At 35.9% G+C, this 17,320-nt stretch overlaps 2 protein-coding genes across 2 annotated transcripts; both read right to left on the reverse strand.

Annotated features, from left to right (window-relative positions):
* Positions 1-1,621: 1,621 nt before the first annotated feature.
* Positions 1,622-13,471, reverse strand: LOC103998383 (uncharacterized). Its single transcript, XM_009419846.3, has 14 exons — positions 13,330-13,471; positions 12,627-12,825; positions 12,425-12,537; positions 9,772-9,844; positions 9,227-9,301; positions 8,990-9,100; positions 8,849-8,891; positions 7,699-7,795; positions 3,080-3,182; positions 2,871-2,966; positions 2,734-2,772; positions 2,245-2,353; positions 1,988-2,072; positions 1,622-1,920 (listed from the first exon to the last, which is right to left on the reverse strand). Exons 2-14 carry the CDS (start codon positions 12,798-12,800, stop codon positions 1,794-1,796), a joined length of 1,245 nt encoding a protein of 414 aa, XP_009418121.2. The 5' UTR covers positions 12,801-12,825; positions 13,330-13,471; the 3' UTR covers positions 1,622-1,793.
* Positions 13,472-14,654: 1,183 nt separating this feature from the next.
* On the reverse strand, positions 14,655-15,857 carry LOC103998389 (uncharacterized). Its single transcript, XM_065165981.1, has 3 exons — positions 15,477-15,857; positions 15,287-15,396; positions 14,655-14,978 (listed from the first exon to the last, which is right to left on the reverse strand). The coding sequence occupies exons 1-3, from the start codon at positions 15,787-15,789 to the stop codon at positions 14,835-14,837; spliced, it is 567 nt and encodes a 188-aa protein (XP_065022053.1). The 5' UTR covers positions 15,790-15,857; the 3' UTR covers positions 14,655-14,834.
* Positions 15,858-17,320: the final 1,463 nt, after the last annotated feature.

Here is a 17,320-nt window from a genome sequence, read left to right on the forward strand (position 1 = left end):
ATATGTTGCAAGTGTTTCTCGCTTTTTTGTTGAGAATATAACGAAGTTGCATAGAATTTCACGTTCCATTGTTAGTGATCGAGATAAAGTTTTTACTAGCGAAAGATCTCTTTCACTTGTAGGGTACCCAGTTCAATATGAGTTTTGCTTATCACCCACAAACAGATGGGTAGATTGAAGTAGTAAATAGATGTCTAGAAAACTATCTCAAATGTTTTACCAGTGATAAACCAAAGGAGTGGATGAAATAGCTTCATTGGGCAAAATGATGGTACAATACCCCCAAAGGGTCCAACATGGTCATGATCGACAAATGCAAGTTACAAACATAAACTTCACAAGCTCTGAACGTTTATGCAATAAAGGGTCCAAGGTGATCTACCACGGTAAAAAATCCTCACAAATGCCCACATGACATTGTTGCAGAATAAGATAACGAACTAGTCCTAGATATTATCCTAAATGCTCATATAGTCATATGCCACCCGAGTAGCTCTTGAGTGTTATACTAGCTGACACTCTGCATTATTCTACGAAGTTCGAAAACCCCAAAATGGCCTATCTAGATGGCTTGTTTTTAGGTAGTTTTGCATCTACACGGTGACTACATACAACATGTGTTTACAAGCCTGAAACGACCATAAAAGCCAACCAAACTGAAGATGATAAACCTACTATAAGCCCTTTACATGTTGTGCACAGCATGAACAAAACTGAAAGATATAAACATACATGAGCATTACATCAAATATCTTATTTATAGCTTTATTCGTGACATCACGATGGAGATGATCACGAGTGAGAACATAACGAAGGCTCAAAGCAATATGTGAATGTTTGGGTCGGCCAACCAGTCAGCCAGCCCAACTCCATCCAAAATTGATGGAATCATGAAGGCGGACAACACTCTAGCATTGGCAAGTGGGCTCCGACAATTATAAATCATCCTTAACCGAATTTTTTATTTTTTTATTTTTTATTCTTTTAAAGGCAAGTGACGAATTAGAATTCGAGTTCAGAAACTTATGATAAACTATCAAGATTTTCTTATCAGCTAAGATAAATATTGGTACTATACGAGTATAGGATGACTGGGGTATCGACTCGGGTTACATTTGTTTTTTTTTTAACTGAAAAATAATCTATATATTGTTAAAAAAAAAAAGTAAAGTCAAATAATATTATATTAAATTTAATTTATAATTAATTTAAGATTAATTCACTTTTGGAAGTTGCCGAGAAGAGGAACCTTTGGTGCAATCAAACACTAATATATATTCAATCGTTTTGTATATTCCGCAAGGCGTTTCTTCATGTTTATTTGAATTTGAGAGGTGTCCGAGAAGTGGCGTTAAAATGCCGAATGAAGGAGTTTTATGTTCTTTTGAAGCTTATGATTGTATTTTTCACTAATTACACAGCATGAAAAGTTAAAATTATATTAAATTTGACCTTTTTTGGTTTAGCCCCTCATTCCATGGATTTCGAGCCTAAAAATTCTTTCTATATGTTTGTATGAAGTTTAGAATGCATTTTTATGAATTATTTTTAAGTTATATTAATTTTAAATATAGGGTTAGAAATCAATTCATAAAGTGGACAGTAAATTCTTTCCTGGTAGTTGTGAAGGAAAATACTACTACGTCTTGCTCATTAAGATCAGGTATACCAATTGATTTGTACAAGAGTTACAGGTTTCTAATAACAAAAAGCTGTCGTAAATTAACACAAACATGGAATATAAAAAATTTTGCGTTACAATCGACAAACTTTGGAATTGGAGTCATCCCGGATTACACAGCAGAGGTTGATTGCTGATTTGTCATGCCAAACAAATTGTCAAATAACTTTGGGGCCATGGACGGAAGAAGCATTGGCACCGGAGCCATGAAATTGACAATCTTTTCATGTACATGATACCTGAAATAGAAATCATCAGCAGAAACTAACAAGAAAGATATCTAAGAAAACCAAGATTACTAGTTACCTTATTTTCCGACTCTTAGAAGCACGACGGTCAACGACCTTTCGTTTCTTAGGCTGTAACTTTCTCATAGCATAAAAAGCCGTCTCTGGAAATGATTTGGGAAAAAGAAGGGTGTGACAAAAAAGAGTCAATACTATCCTAGCATAAAAATGCTTTCCAAAGGTCTAAATCTAAATACAAAGAATATACATTTCACAGGTGAAGAGAATGGTCTATAAATAGGTATCAGTTGACATATTAAATACAGAACTACTAACCAGATGATGTAAGATTAGACTCCAAAAATTCTTTCAGAAGTTGTGAATAGAATTCAGAGTCATCAAGTAGTTCTGGATCGCCATCCATGCTTCCATCTTGAACGTTGCCCTAAGTAAATAATTTAACACATTAGCATGATGAGGTGTGGATTCCGCAAACATTCAAGAATTTTGGCAAAGCAAATCCTATTTGTAGTTTAAATAAATTGCTAAATATCTGAAACAAAAGATATCATGAACAGTAAATCTTGAAAATTACAGATTGCAATTTTCCAGCATAAAAACCTAAGCGAATCAAGGGCCTACTGAAGTCAATTAACTTTGTTTATTTATGTTCCATTTTAGGTGCATCAATCCTAGAACAGTTCTTTTCTGTTACTGGTAACATACCCGACAGATTCAATGAACAAGGAAATCAACAAATCAAGATGTCATCTAAGTCTGAACAACAAAACGAATGCATTGACATAGATAGGATAAGTTTAAAACCTCTTCCTTTATTGTCTCAGATTCAGACACCTCAGGTACCTGAATAACAGAGCATCCAGATTAGAACCATTTTTATAATTTCCCATATTGAATATACAGACTTGTCCCAGCCCACTTTGTTAGATGTAGAAACTTACTTTTCCAAATATGCCAACAGAAGATCTACTTAATTGCATCCTCCTAATCATTCTGCTTGGATCTCTCATGTAACCAGCTACTTGTTCACTAATGTTCTGCAGTCACAGATGGCAAAAGAACATAGTGAGGAAAGAGAAAAAGTGAACTTAAATTCAAAGAAAATGTTCTTTAAAGAAAGTCAAAAACGTTCCTAGTGTCTCAACATCACCTGATTAAATGCCTGCAATTTGCCTCTAAATGCAGCAGCACCACTTGTGACTTGTGTCTTTCGATGCCATTTGTCTATTGAGCCATTTCTAAATGGTGCTATTCTGAAACAAAAATAATAGTGAATTCAGTAAACTTTATACAAATGCAAGGTCAAATTAACACAAAGTTATGAACAACGGAAGCATGATACTGTAACTATGATAATTAGACAGAAAATATATTCTATTGGACTTAAATGCAATAATTTGTTTCTAAAACACACATCACACTATAAACTGTGGCATTCACAAGATCACAAAACATTTACATCAGCAAAACCAAATGCTAAAGATACTTCCCACACACAAAAATTAGGAACATCCTAAAATTAAGAAAACAAGTATCCGACTAGATAAGACTCAATAACAACAGTTTTCCAGCACTAACCAGACAATGGTTCCGTAAAACTGAGAAAAGAGTGCAACTTCTTAAACCCCATAATTTGTTGAAATCCATTTGTCATTTCTGGGTATCCAGAACAAACAGTTATCTTAAATAATCCATATACAGCTGCCAGTCTAGACTTGCAAATCAGGGACGTTGTTCGGAATCTAATCAATGAATGTTCTACCATAAGATCGCACTATGTGGGTCCATAATCCAATATATTGATCTTTTCCCACTACTGGTAGCTGACAAGGGAAATAGTAATCATACTAAGAGCCACCAAATCTTTCAACTACCACTAATGAAGTTCTCTTATAGCTTCCTCTCTCTATCTGTGTCCTCTCCTCCTGCTACCAAGTCTAATTGACTTCTTACACTTTGTTGATATATATTTATAGGTCCTTTTTGAACATGCCTGTACCATCTTAAATGATTTTACCACATTTCATCCTTGACCAAAAATATCCCCAACTGTTCACCAATATAAATATTTCGCATGCATCTTTTATGTTAAACCCCACATTTCACTTCAACATTTTAATGTCTCCAAAGTTAGCTTTTTATATTCTTTCCTTGAATACCAAACATTATGCAAGATTCAGATAATCTAACTATCTCAAAAAATTTCTTTTGATTTATGGCACACAATACAATCACTAAATGCCTCTAATGCTCTTCTCCACTTCAATCATTATGATTCAACTAAATGAACAATTCATTAATCATTTTCTTATGTTCAACCAAAGAAGGCCAAAATAACAAAGACCTTCACCTCTTGGGATTATTTGCACCATTACACTAACTGTAATTTAGATTTGTCTCAGATATTGCCAAAGCAACACTTAACCTACTCGATACTAAATACCAATCCTACTTAATTGGAAACTTTCTTTTCTAAAATTTCTGTCACCATAACATAGATTTATAATGAATCCTAACTAGATTTTTATCAGTGAAAAAAAATATTATTTGCACTATTACACTAACTGTAATTTAGATTTGTCTCAGATATTGCCAAAGCAACACTTAACCTGCTCGATACTAAATACTAATCCTTCTTAATTGGAAACTTCCTTTTCTAAAATTTCTGTCACCATTACATAGATTTATAATGAATCCTAACTAGATTTTTATCAGTGAAAAAAATATTATTAGATGCACTATGAAATCAATCTTAATTGTGCTTAGTAAAATCCACCCTTTACTAATAATAGAAAGATACGAACTTAAAGTTGGTCATTCATGCTAATGAAAGGAAACTCATTGGACATACCAATTACTCTAACACAGTAACAACTCCATACATATCTTTTATAAGGTCAGTCATATTATATCTCATGAACTCTAATGAACTTGTGGTAAGTGAACATGAACCATATGCAAGTCTTTCCTCTTTCTTATTTATATTTCCGTTGTCTTAATACAGAAATAGCATAATGGTCGATCATGCATAAAGCCAAACAATTTTTTTAAAATAATCGTCTTATATCTCAATCTTCACTATACCCACTTTCAAAATTTCATACTACAACTTATTAGCTTAATTGCCCCATGACTTGAGCATCATTAAATATCTCATTTGTGTATGTTATTTGTTGGTTATATTATCTTACTCGATGATTTAAAAAGCGCTAGGTGCCAAAAGACATTAAGGTCCCAAAACACCCAAAGAGCTAAGCACTCGCCCAAGCAAAGCAAGACGCTCTGAAATATTAAAATATAAAAAATATATAACATAATTTAAATATATAACTATTGAAATAAAAATATGATATTAAAATAAAAATATACTATTAACAGTATATTACTTATTGTTAACAAAGGGAGAAAAGAATGTTAACAATAACAGAGAGGGATTAAAGAGTCACTGACAGTAGAAACCAACGGAAAGTGGCAACAACAACAGTGAGAAGCTGGCAACAGCAACAGTAAGACAGCTGCAGCAGCACTGCGAACGGCAGCAACAGTAGCGGTGGAAGCTACAAACAACAGAAGCAACAATGACGGAAGCTGCGGACAACAGCAATGGTAGCGGCGAAAGCAGCAGACAGCAGCAGCAACAACGACAGAAGCTGCAAACAGTAGCAGTGGCAGCGATAGCAACGGAAGCTCCAAAGGGCGTCCATCGGTGGTGAAGGAACCTGCGGCCCTCTCCCTCGATAGTGGAAGGAACTGCACACGGAGCGACAATGGAAGAAAGCTACGAGCTCTTGCTAGGTCGTCGAACTCGTTCGTCGACGACAAATGAAGGCTCAGTTCGCCGTGTTTGTGGCGGAGGCAACGGAAGAAAGCATCGACGATGGAGGCAAAAGCACTGCTAGGGTTGGCTCGGGATCGTGCAAGCATGAAGAGTGGCTTTTGAGGGTAAGAAACTACGTTATTAAACCAAACTAGACTTAAAAGTTCAATTCGATTCACTTATTTGAACCAAGCGCTCGCCCGAAGCACCCGGTGCCTCGGTTCAGGCAAGCGCCCAGGCGACGTCTCATTGAAGCTTGCCACCTGGTCCACACAAACGAGGCGCTCGGGCGAGCTCATTGAAGCGTGCCACTTGGTCCACAAACGAGGCGCTCGGGCGAGGTGGGCCTCACCTCGCCCGAGCGCCTATTTAAATCACTGGTCTTACTTGATGAGAGTCTAAGTGGAATTAATTATAAACTTTAACTATGGAGACAATCCTTATCCATATGCATTCGGTAATAAACAAACTTATTAGTTACATATAGATATTATTTTAGTTGATAAGAATATAAATAAAATTATTTCTTAATTTAAATTATAGAAATAATACTTGAAAATTAAAGGTTTTAACACTGTGAGTAGAAATGAGGATATATTTAAGTTGGATGAATCCATTATTTAACAAGATGAAGATATTGATAAAGATGTTTCTTGTAAAGTAAAAACTCGATGATTAAAGTGAAGAGGAGCGTCATGAATTTTGTATGATCACTGAACACCTTTAGATTAAAAGAAAAATCTTACGAGATAATTGTTAGTTCAATAATGTTTAGGAATTTGAATGTTGGACAATTAAGAGAAAATACATATACAAGTTATCGACAATATGAGAATATTAAGATGAATGTGTGGAGATACTATAAAAAATTAAAAAAATATTTACATTCCTGTAAAAGACTTGGGTGTACCTTCATTAAAAAATAAAATAACAAAAAATTATTTAAGATAATATGAACATGAGCTAAGAAGGTCATGATTTGAAGAGGTGAGGCAATTAGTATTAGTGGTATGAGATGTTGAAACCTAAGACCTTACAAATAACTATAAATATAGATCTAAATGCTTCTAATTTAAATAAAGATATTGCTTCTCATAATATAATCAACCCTAAATAGTTGTGGGCATTACAATTTGTTGTTGTGCCCCATTGTAGTAATTTCTTTTCGAACTTTACTACAAGCCACCAAGTCTCCCTTAATGCAACAATCTTATATTTTGTTTCTTCGAGAACCATACTTGCCACTATATTAATCTAAGTGGTTATCAGAGTGTACCTCATATTAATATGGTTGCCTTTAAGTTCGCCTCCTTAGTTATCCATTCTATTATACAAGGATTATATTCTAACATTTTAAATCCGTTGCCCCTTAGCCTCCTTGGTTATCCTCCCCCTTCCTATCCGTCCACCGCCCCTTCCTGTTCTCCGTCTTTTAATACCTTCCCAAAACACCGGTATATACCGATGTACCAACACATGGTACACTAGCACTGATTGGCATATACCGATCCAACCGAATCATTGAAACAGGTCCGGTACCTGAATCGACAATCCTTGATTGAAGCCTTGATGGTTTCCAGCTCATTCCAAGGATAAACATTTTAATATATATACACAAGGTCCCAAACCAAGCACTTCTTTGTTAAACATGTCACATTCAAATTAGCAAAAGTTAAAAGTCATTTTATATTGTATACTTAATGACTCGACACAACCAAACTATAAAAACTTCTACACCAATCTGAATACTCACTAATATCATCTGAGTACTCATCACTAATATTTCAAATTTCTTTCCCAAACCACACCTAAATCCAAAAGTCTTTCATCTAAGCTAAAAAATTATCTGCAGAAAATTACACTGAATCTAGCAAGTAATTTTTTTGCTACTTAAGAGCAAGACTAGGTCAATTGTAAAATATGTCCTGTTAAATGACATTTTAACAACATACCTAGAATGCATATCAATTATTTGCAGCCACTCGTCATCATTATCTTCCTTCACCTTGCCAAAGGAATCCTCACTCTTAGAAGACTCTTTGTTGTTTCCTTCATTAATTAAAGCATATCAACATCAAGTAATGGTGTAACAATTCTGAAAATTTCAAACTACTAGTCATGAGAAGCATGCAAACAAAGACAGGAGCACACATGTGAATGGAAATGCAGAAAAAGGATAAAATATTCAAAGACTAACTACAAAAATGAAATGTCATAAATGGGAATAGAAGACGAGAGTTCAAGCTACAGTTTGTCAGACAACCATAGATTACAAGGATACCATGATGAAATAGATAACTAATGTTTTCTATAATTGTGGTTTTAGTCCAAAATATAAAGGACCTATGAAAGGCATCAAATCTTCTCAACACAGCAATGGTAAAATGTAATACGTAGATTTCATAAATTAATTGCAATAGGTGGTCTTGAATATTGTGATTGGCACAAAAGAACCCAGAATTCAAACCATGAGTTTAAGTTGAAAAGGCAATTAAAGGACTCTGAGAGATTGTCTACTCTTGAACTACTAGCACATAGTCCATAGGAATGATGGAGATCGTCAGGCTTTGAAATTCACTGAGGCCTCCAAATAGGCCCATGTCAGCTAAGGTTGTCTTGAACACTTATTGTTTTACTGCTAGACATTTACAGGAATGGCAGATTTTACCTAATTCTGCTATCAATACCATGTTCAATACCTTCTAGATAAAGAGCAGATTAATGTTTTCAGGCCATGGTATATATGTACCTGGCATAGCTCTCATTCACCTTTAATTTTTAGTTATGCTACCACATAAGTCCTCAACTTCCCGTGAATGGCCCATATGCAGCTACCACAGTACAGCTAAAGCAAGTAATATGTGACTAATTAAAGAAAAATCACTGATAAATGTCATAAAGACATAATCAGCAGTTCAGATATGCATTACAACATTTTCTATGCAGAAGATAATGTTTCCAATTTCTATATGACTTTACTCAAAAAAAAATTGTGAAGAAGTGGAAAAGTTGCTATTGATGCAATCTTAATGAAGGGTGTGTTACATGACAAGATCCAACAAGAAGCATAAGTATCTATCTACATTGTATTACAAACCATACCAGTTAAACCCTGAAGAATATAAGGGTTCTTCTCAAGTAAAGCCTGAAAATACAATAGACAACAAATAAAGAATGAAATACAAGGTACAAAAGTCACAACAAAATATAATAAAAAAACTTTCATGAAAAGCACCACTATACCTCCTGCAACTCCAATATACTACCTAATGTCCGCTTAGAAGAATCTATAAGGTCTGTGTATGCTTGATCAACATCTTCATCTGAATTGCAAAATAAGGACCTTACAGGTTCCTGATGGGTGCATCACATTGTAATTACAAGCATATTATAAATTTGTAGCTCATTACATATATTTGAATGTCAACTGACCAATTATCAATTATCAATTATCAAATATGTTCCTTTAAGGTGGCATACCTGTGGAAGTTTGTTTGCGGCTGAGAATGTCTTTTGTAGTAAGAATCTCAACTCCAAAGTCTTGTCCCAAAGCACCTTCAGATGAAAATCATGGAGAGAATTAACTTATCAAATTTATCACAAAATCGACAGAAATGTTGATTCAAAAAATGTCAATTGAAATATGTAATAAATCATGAGAAAACCAAACAAGATGATCTTTCCACCAATAATCTGAGAACCAGTGAAACTTATATAGCACTTATGAGCTCTACTGATTCTAAGAAAACAATTATGAGTTCTTTAGACTCTTACAAATAATCATAAAGAAAATAGCTAAAACAACTGCATTGGTTGCAAAGTCATATTTAACTTCCAGATGATTATAAGAATGATCTAAAATCAATATTAAGAAACAAATCTAATGTATTTAAAAATCTTTTATTAAGTAGAGCATAGTCCAATAGAATAAATTGAATAAAAAAAGGTATTCCTTTCCATGTTCAGACAAACATGATACTGTGAAGCAGGACCGAAGGAGATACATTCCAGTAGTCAATTAGTACCTTCTGGTTCTTTACTGCTCGACCCTTTACAGCATTTTCATCTTTTTGATGCTTCAAATTATTCAAAAGATTCCTACATTATGATGAGAGAGAGAGAACAATTATATAGAAACAAAGCAGATCAGCACCATTGTTTGGTTGAGACGAGATATATTGTATCATCCAAATAAGAAGATTGGACAAAGAATAAAATATACTTGTAGACAAACAAAAATATCAAAGAAAAACAAAATGGGTATCAAATAAAATTGTAAACTAAGGAGACACCTATAAGAAATTCTAAGAACTACAATATTAGCGACACAGAGAAAACAAGAAGTCAGAAAAAAACTAACTTCCGCCTTATAAACTGGCATTACTTCAGTGATTATAAATTTCCATGTTTAAAAGAGAAAATCACCTTGCTGGCAAACTTATCAGATTTCAAAATAACTGGACATGTATAATAATAGGACTAATTGTCAAAAACTAAGAGGAAACCTATAAAAAGGCCAATCAACAACTATCTTATTGGATAATAGGACAAATGAGAGCATCACTATTTGATTCTCATATATCACTCTTTTGTTTTTGTCTAGACAATGTATTAATTCCATTATTATACATCACAGTTCACTATTGATGTTGTAGTAGATTGTGAAAGATTATGCTATGCTTTCATATTTTGATACTTCAAAATATTATGGAGTCTCAATGACCATATTATATTGTGATATCTTGATAATGCATAGTTTTCATGAAAATTTAGACAACTCCAATTAAATAACAGATGTTTGAAAAAAAAAATTATTTGACATCTTTTCATATTATAAATTGTGATTTTAAATAAATGGTTCACTTTCTGCATCATAACATCTTCCATCCACTATTCACCATGATCTATCACTACATGCGTATTACAAGCAATTTACAACTAAAAATTAAGTTGATGTCTAATCCAAGAGAAAGGTAAAACCAACATAACAATAACTTCTACTACTCAAAAAATAGTCAAGTTAGAATTATGACTAAGTTACCTATCAAAAGTTTCCATTGACACATCTTGGTGGTTACCAAATTGTTGTGGTTGATAGGTATCAGGTGTGAGTTTGTCTAAGAGCATGTTATACACAGTTTAATGTAATAGAAAGAAATTGGTTCTTTTTTGCAACAATCACCTGTTAAGAGATGATTGTACTCAAGGGTGTCCAAAAATCATCTTCTTAACTATATATGGCTTGGAGAAATTCAAGCTCAGCAAATGAATGTCAATGTGGTGCTCATATAAACTCCAAGATGGGGATGTTATAACTCTGCCCAAGTAGCTCACTAACATCCTTTTGATCAAGACAATGCAATCATCCAAATATGTTCTATTGTCTTTTTTTCTTTGGAAAATAGAAGAAATAAGTAAACTAGAAGTGGTCAATCATGGTGGCTATTCAACAATAAACATGGAACTCATTCCCAAATCAGAAGGCAATTTCAGGACATGGGCATTCATACTAGTTTCATTTATGTAACTAAGCAGCCTTACATTCCTAGCACATCCAAGAGGCCTCCTTAATACATTTCAACTCGAATATCACCATTGTCATGTCACTCTTACAATTCATTGAAAATCTGAAACAAACTCATGTTTTCATTGTTCAAAATGATTTTCACACACTATATTCTAATCTTAGCATATAACATTGTAATACTAATGCTCAAATGAATTTGCTGACTCGGTCTCATCAGCATATCACATATACCTGTGCAGTGTTAGAAACCTATATTTTACATTACAAACTAGCATTTCTCTAGCAAAGTATTACAATCACTGTGCAAAGTCATTTAGTCCTTTCATTTAACACAAAAGATAAACATCTTCAGGCATCCAAACAATCTAAAAAAATCCAGACATAATGAGTAAAGAAAGGATCTTCCTAATTGTGGGACTCGGTTCTTCCTAATTTTTTTCTAACTTATCAATTACTACAAATTTTGAGGACTAAGATTAAAGAAAAAAAGGTAGTATTAAAATATAATTTTCAACAAAATCACGGTGATTAATTATCTAAGTTCGTTATACATGATTGAATGACAAATACATGAAGCATCAAAGTGTGTGGTTCCATAGTATATGCATCAAACTGCTTCCTTAGTAAATAGACAATAAAACATGCCCAAAAGCACTTCTATCCTGCTCATTCCCCCTTACTGAAGCTAGAATCTACCTTATTCTCCAGCTTGAAATATTTTGTGTTTTATCATCGAACTTTTAAGTAAACATATCAGCATCTACATCTAGACCATATTATTCATTTCAATCTTATTTTGGTACTTGTTTACAACAATATCATCATATGTCCCATCTACAAAGCATGATCATTGCTGTCAATCTGTAATTTTTGGCAGCAGCATAGCAACCTTCAGTTTAAATAAACATTTCTAACCATACCAAAAAATTTGGCACAATCCATTGAGTTTGATGAACATGTATAATCAATTTACAGTATCCAAGGTAGAAAACAGATTAATGTGCCTAGTTTACAAAGCAAGCATTGCAAATACTTTTTCCATCAAAATCGCTGATAAAGTTTTCTAAAGAAAAAGCTTTAAATGGGCATGTAATGCAAAACTATCCACTCACTTATCTAAATAACCCACATAGCAATCAAGTTATACTTACTGCTCCTCACTGCGAAGATTTTGGTATTGTTGCTCAAGTTCATCCATCTCTGCATCTATTTGCCTCCCATTTTGCTCAGCATCGCTTCCTTCAATTTCATCCTCATCCTCCTCCTAGGCCATAATTCAAAATATTCTTAAAAATCAAGCTAGAACAAATAGGAAACGAAAATCATTCCTTTAATTATTAGAACCAAGATTACCATTTCACTTTCTTGAAGGCTTTCTCCCTCTGATACACTATCGTCCTCATCAGCAAAATCTTTTCTCTTTCTCTTGGAAACAAATTGCATCCCACTTTCAGAATCATTCTCGTTTTCTGCAGTATGTTGACTCTCAATATCAACACGTTTAGATGGCTTAGGAGCTGCTCCCATTATGAATTTGAGAATTTAGGTCAATCTAGAGTAACAAAACAAAAAGAAAAGAAAATTATCGTAGTTAATAATTATCAAGTTGGCATTCATCGGTATTCTGAAACCAAATTAAGCAATTATAGTCAGACTATAGGGATAGAACTATAAACACATAGAAAGTACAACGAAAAGATATGATATTTTTAAGATATCAAAACATATTAAGCAGAATCCTTAAATTGCTAAACATGAAAATTTAACTTCAATAAATAATTGCAAACATAGACTACGGCATTTACGTGTACAGTACTCAAAGGGATTGCCTGAGTTGGACTGGAACCGGCCAAGTAATCCAATTTATCATTGAGAAACGGACATCTAACTCGCTTTTCTACCAAGGATCGTATGATTGGATTGTAGACAATGGGAGGAGAAGAGACGAGAGGGAAGGAGAGGCGAGGAGAAGAAAGGAAAGAGAGAAGGAGACGGGAGGAGACGGAAAGAGAGACGAAAGAGAGGGGAGAAGAAGAGAACGAGAAAAGAACGGTACCAGCGACAGGAGGCGGTTTGGCCTACGACAGCGGCCGCGGGAGGTAGCGGCTTGCGGCAACGGCCGAGAGGAGGTGGCTTGGCCAGCGATGTTGGCAGCGGCAGCGGCAGCGAAAAAGCTAGGGCATGGTCGTCGCTGATCCCTTGGCTTCCCCAGCACGCGCCGCCTCCGCTACTTGGTTCTGTTCCCCTCTTTTAAAGGAAACCGAATCGACAGACAATACGAATTCAACTCGCGACTCATCCCGCGTCCATTAGATTTACGTTTCGTAAGACGCGCTAGGCTTGATCTAGACCGTAAGATCGCACGATCCTACGGCCCAGATCGTGAATTCGATAACAAAGCTGGGAAATTACAAGTAGATATTAGCAGCAAAGACCGAGAGTAGTTATTTCACAGTACGAAAAGACATAAGGCTCTTGTTATTAAGATTATTCATTTATTGGTTAGTGTTACTTCATTTGGTGAGGAAGAAGAACAATTTTCAAGATTATTCATATCTATCTATCCATCGTAATTGGAGATATCCTGTAGTGTGTGCTTGGAGATGGATTTTAAAGCATATCTTTGTCATAGTTGTATCAAAACATGTCATGGTTCCTAAACATTTAGGGATCCGAAACCTCAACTTGAATAGGGGACCAAATTTTGAGCATCGATTATTACGCTTATTGGATTAAACCGAACCCTAAACAGTTGAATTGAGCTTTGCACGCCACGAGGAAGGTAATAGAATAGCTCTGAGTCGATTTTGACTCAATCACTTTAGTTAACCTCGTTCATGAAATCCCATAACGGTGATGAATTCTTGGAAATAACAAGGGCTCGAAGAAGAGGGGTTTATCAAAATTCATTGGCATTGTTTGCAATAATTATTATAAATATTTATTTATGTGATATGAAAAGAGAGATATTAAAAAGGATAATCTCATATTATTAAAGAACGAAGGAGTTGGGTCATATATATTGGATTTGACATAGTCTCAAAAAAAGATACGGATAGTTTGATATTGGTAAGTAAAGAAAAAGTGATTATATATATATATATATATATATATATATATATATATATATATATATATATATATATATATATATATATATATATATATATATATATATAAGGATTTCTAACAACTTTACAGTTTCTGGACTTTAAAAAAAAAAGTGCTTAAAAGAAAAAAAGAAAAAGAAGGGCTTAAAAGAAACCATATCCAATTTATCAACCTCAGGATTCCCAAATTAAATTGTGTATGTAAAAAGAAGAATAAAAGAAGAAAAAAAAAACTTGTTAATACTATCTTAGTGCAGCTTAACATAAGCTATTTTGGCGAACCGCAAATCTTCGTGTTGACTGTATCTTTTAGAACCAAATGACTACAAACAACGAATCCAGATCTTCGCTGCTCAGTTACAAATGGCGATCGATGTCAGGCCAACGATGACTTATTACTCGAGGTCGAGCGTGAGTCATGGTTGCCAGTCTAAAACTGGACGAACCAAGTCTAGTACTTGAAACTTCCGGCCTCTGCGATGGTTTGCAAGGTTGGTCTCCAGTGTCCATGCCTCGACACCCTGTTGCTGTTTTCGCTATCACTTCCAGAGGTACGCACCACCTCCTCCTGCGCCTCCCCCTCTTCGGACGCCACCTGACATCAAAGGATACATACGTATTCGTACTCAAGTTGGCATTTGGAGATACCAAGATTTGAGTTTTTCTATGCAATGTGACAGGGGAAGATGTGTGCCGCGTTGGTGTCAGGTGCAGAGGAAAAGACATAAAAGAGGGATTTTTTTCTAAGGTAAATCGGCCAATTAAATTGCAGTGGCCGTCTCCACATGTGAAAACCAATTTCTTTACGTTTATGATTTATCTTGTGCCTGCAAAAAAACGGTGGCGGGCGATGACAGAGGACAAGACGCGGAGGAAAGAGCCGTATGCCCAAACTAGCCTTACCACAGGCGAAGAATTCGCTTCGCCGCACTGCTTTCTGACCTCTCCCTTCTTCTTCGCCAGCAACTTGCTCAGCCTCACGCGCCTCTTGGATCCGAACTCTCTCAGAACGTCTGCAGTATATATATATGTGTGAGGAAAAGAAGCAGGTAGAGATCGAGAAATTGAAGGGGTGCGGAGAGGTGTCACCGACCTTCGAAGCTGACGAGGCGGTAGAAATGGCCGACGAGGAGGGTGTCTTCTGGGCGGAGTAGTTTAAGGTACCTCACCGAGTTCCCGCCACCGCCGCTGCTGCCACGGCTGCTGCTACGACGGTCGGAGGAGCTGGTGGAGGAGGAGGAGGAGGAGGAGCTAGAATGGGTGACGGTGGTGATGACGGCGACGTAGTGGCCGGGGTTTGATGCCATGACCTGGCTGGCGGAGAGGGGCCAGTAGGCCGTCTCCAGCCTCCCATCGGGGTGCTGGATCACCGCCGCTGCCGACTCCGACGCCTGGCAGTTCCCCATGGCCGATCGATGTCCACTCTCTTTCACCCGAGGTTTTGGCGAGGGGAGGCATATAAAGCGTATGTTGGGTGGAGCAATTAGAAGGGCGAGGGAGGAGAAACGTAAAAGAAAGAAAGAATAAAATGGTCAACCAGGAGGGTCCAACCGCATTTTCTCGGCCTAACTAAACGACCCACGACGGCTTCGATCGACGTGTACGCGTCGTTTAACGTTGTTATATATCACGTTTAAAGCAGTAGAAACCTTCTTTCTTTGTTGACCAGCGTTCAGCTGCTGTTTCCTGCGTAAAACAGTGGAAGGAAGCAAGAACAAGAGTGTGACCTTGGCCTTGCCATATTGGATAATTGACTCGTCTAACAAGGATCGCGCCATGGCCAAGTCCTTGTGCATCAGATCATGACACAATAACGTATTTTTTGATAATTTGTGAGCGAGAATAATGCTTGACTAGTGAAGCAAGAACGTAATGGCACAATTCCTACGAGCACTTCGGGTTGGCCTCTTTAATTTGTTGTTCTTGCGACAACTAAGATGAAGAAGCATACAGATCGGGGTCAAATGGAGGAGGAGTTCCGTGAGGTAGCAGAACTCGTCATGAAGCAGGTCAGCCCATATCTCACCGAAACCAGCATTTGCGCGGCTCAGTGCAGTGTGTCGCCGTCTGGTGCAAAGAAGACAATACGTTGGAGCAGTAATACTAAAATAATCTTTAATTATATTAAAATAGGTTTTATATATATATATATATATATATATATATATTAAAATTAAAAATTTAGAAGAGAAATCTGAAAGCATGTAAGTACTATCCTAAGCATATTCTTTCCTCTCATTTGAGCGTCGCCTACGAGACAATCGGAATGATTTTCCTATAAGCACGATTACACAAAAAAATTGAGAAGATTTTTTTTTTCTTTCTTCCTTTCTTTCTCTATTTTTTTCTCACAATTTTAGTAAAATTTTATTTTATTTTTTTTAACTCACAATGTTAGCTGGGAAGTGATTTATTTATAGTCAATCCCAACTGATAAGCGTCATGTGATACTGTACAAACACAATAGCAAGCACTGCAACAACACACTCACTCTTGTATGTGGCGGCGCACACTCGCATAGCCCGTGGGTGTGAGGTGGGCATGCATGGGTGCGGGTGTGCACCATGCTTGCTCATGGCGTACACCCACACGGTGCATGGGCGTGGGTGAACGACATGCTCACGCATGGCGCACACCCGTGCGACGTGAGTGGAACTAATTATTGTAGTACAGATAAATGGATAATTTCATAATTATTCAATGTATTAAGAAAATAAATCAAATATGTGCCATTCCCAAACCTGCATCCAAATCAGACTCATCAAACCCATATGTATATGAATGGGCTTGGACCAACCTTGTTTCTTAATTTTTTTAACAAGACTTCAGGGAGAAGTCATTCAACTGTGTCTTTGTGCGACTAAAGTCACTGAACAATGAAGCGGAATTTGGATTTTTTTTTTTCAAGTTCCAACAATCCCTAATAAAAAAACTTAA

Source organism: Musa acuminata, chromosome BXJ3-9 (genome assembly GCF_036884655.1).
Source record: "Musa acuminata AAA Group cultivar baxijiao chromosome BXJ3-9, Cavendish_Baxijiao_AAA, whole genome shotgun sequence".
NCBI lineage: Eukaryota > Viridiplantae > Streptophyta > Magnoliopsida > Zingiberales > Musaceae > Musa > Musa acuminata.

Bases quoted from the DNA above. Each gene is read 5' to 3' on its own strand.
- LOC103998383 (XM_009419846.3), bottom strand. From the start codon at position 12,800: ATGGGAGCAGCTCCTAAGCCATCTAAACGTGTTGATATTGAGAGTCAA. The intron at 12,538-12,626 runs GTAATCTTGGTT...ATTATGGCCTAG, and splicing joins GCCTTCAAGAAAGTGAAATG to GAGGAGGATGAGGATGAAAT. The intron at 3,183-7,698 runs GTATGTTGTTAA...TTTTTGTTTCAG, and splicing joins ATAATTGATATGCATTCTAG to AATAGCACCATTTAGAAATG.
- LOC103998389 (XM_065165981.1), bottom strand. From the start codon at position 15,789: ATGGGGAACTGCCAGGCGTCGGAGTCGGCAGCGGCGGTGATCCAGCAC. The intron at 15,397-15,476 runs GTCGGTGACACC...TATATACTGCAG, and splicing joins CCGCCTCGTCAGCTTCGAAG to ACGTTCTGAGAGAGTTCGGA. The intron at 14,979-15,286 runs GTAAGGCTAGTT...CTTTGATGTCAG, and splicing joins AAGCGAATTCTTCGCCTGTG to GTGGCGTCCGAAGAGGGGGA.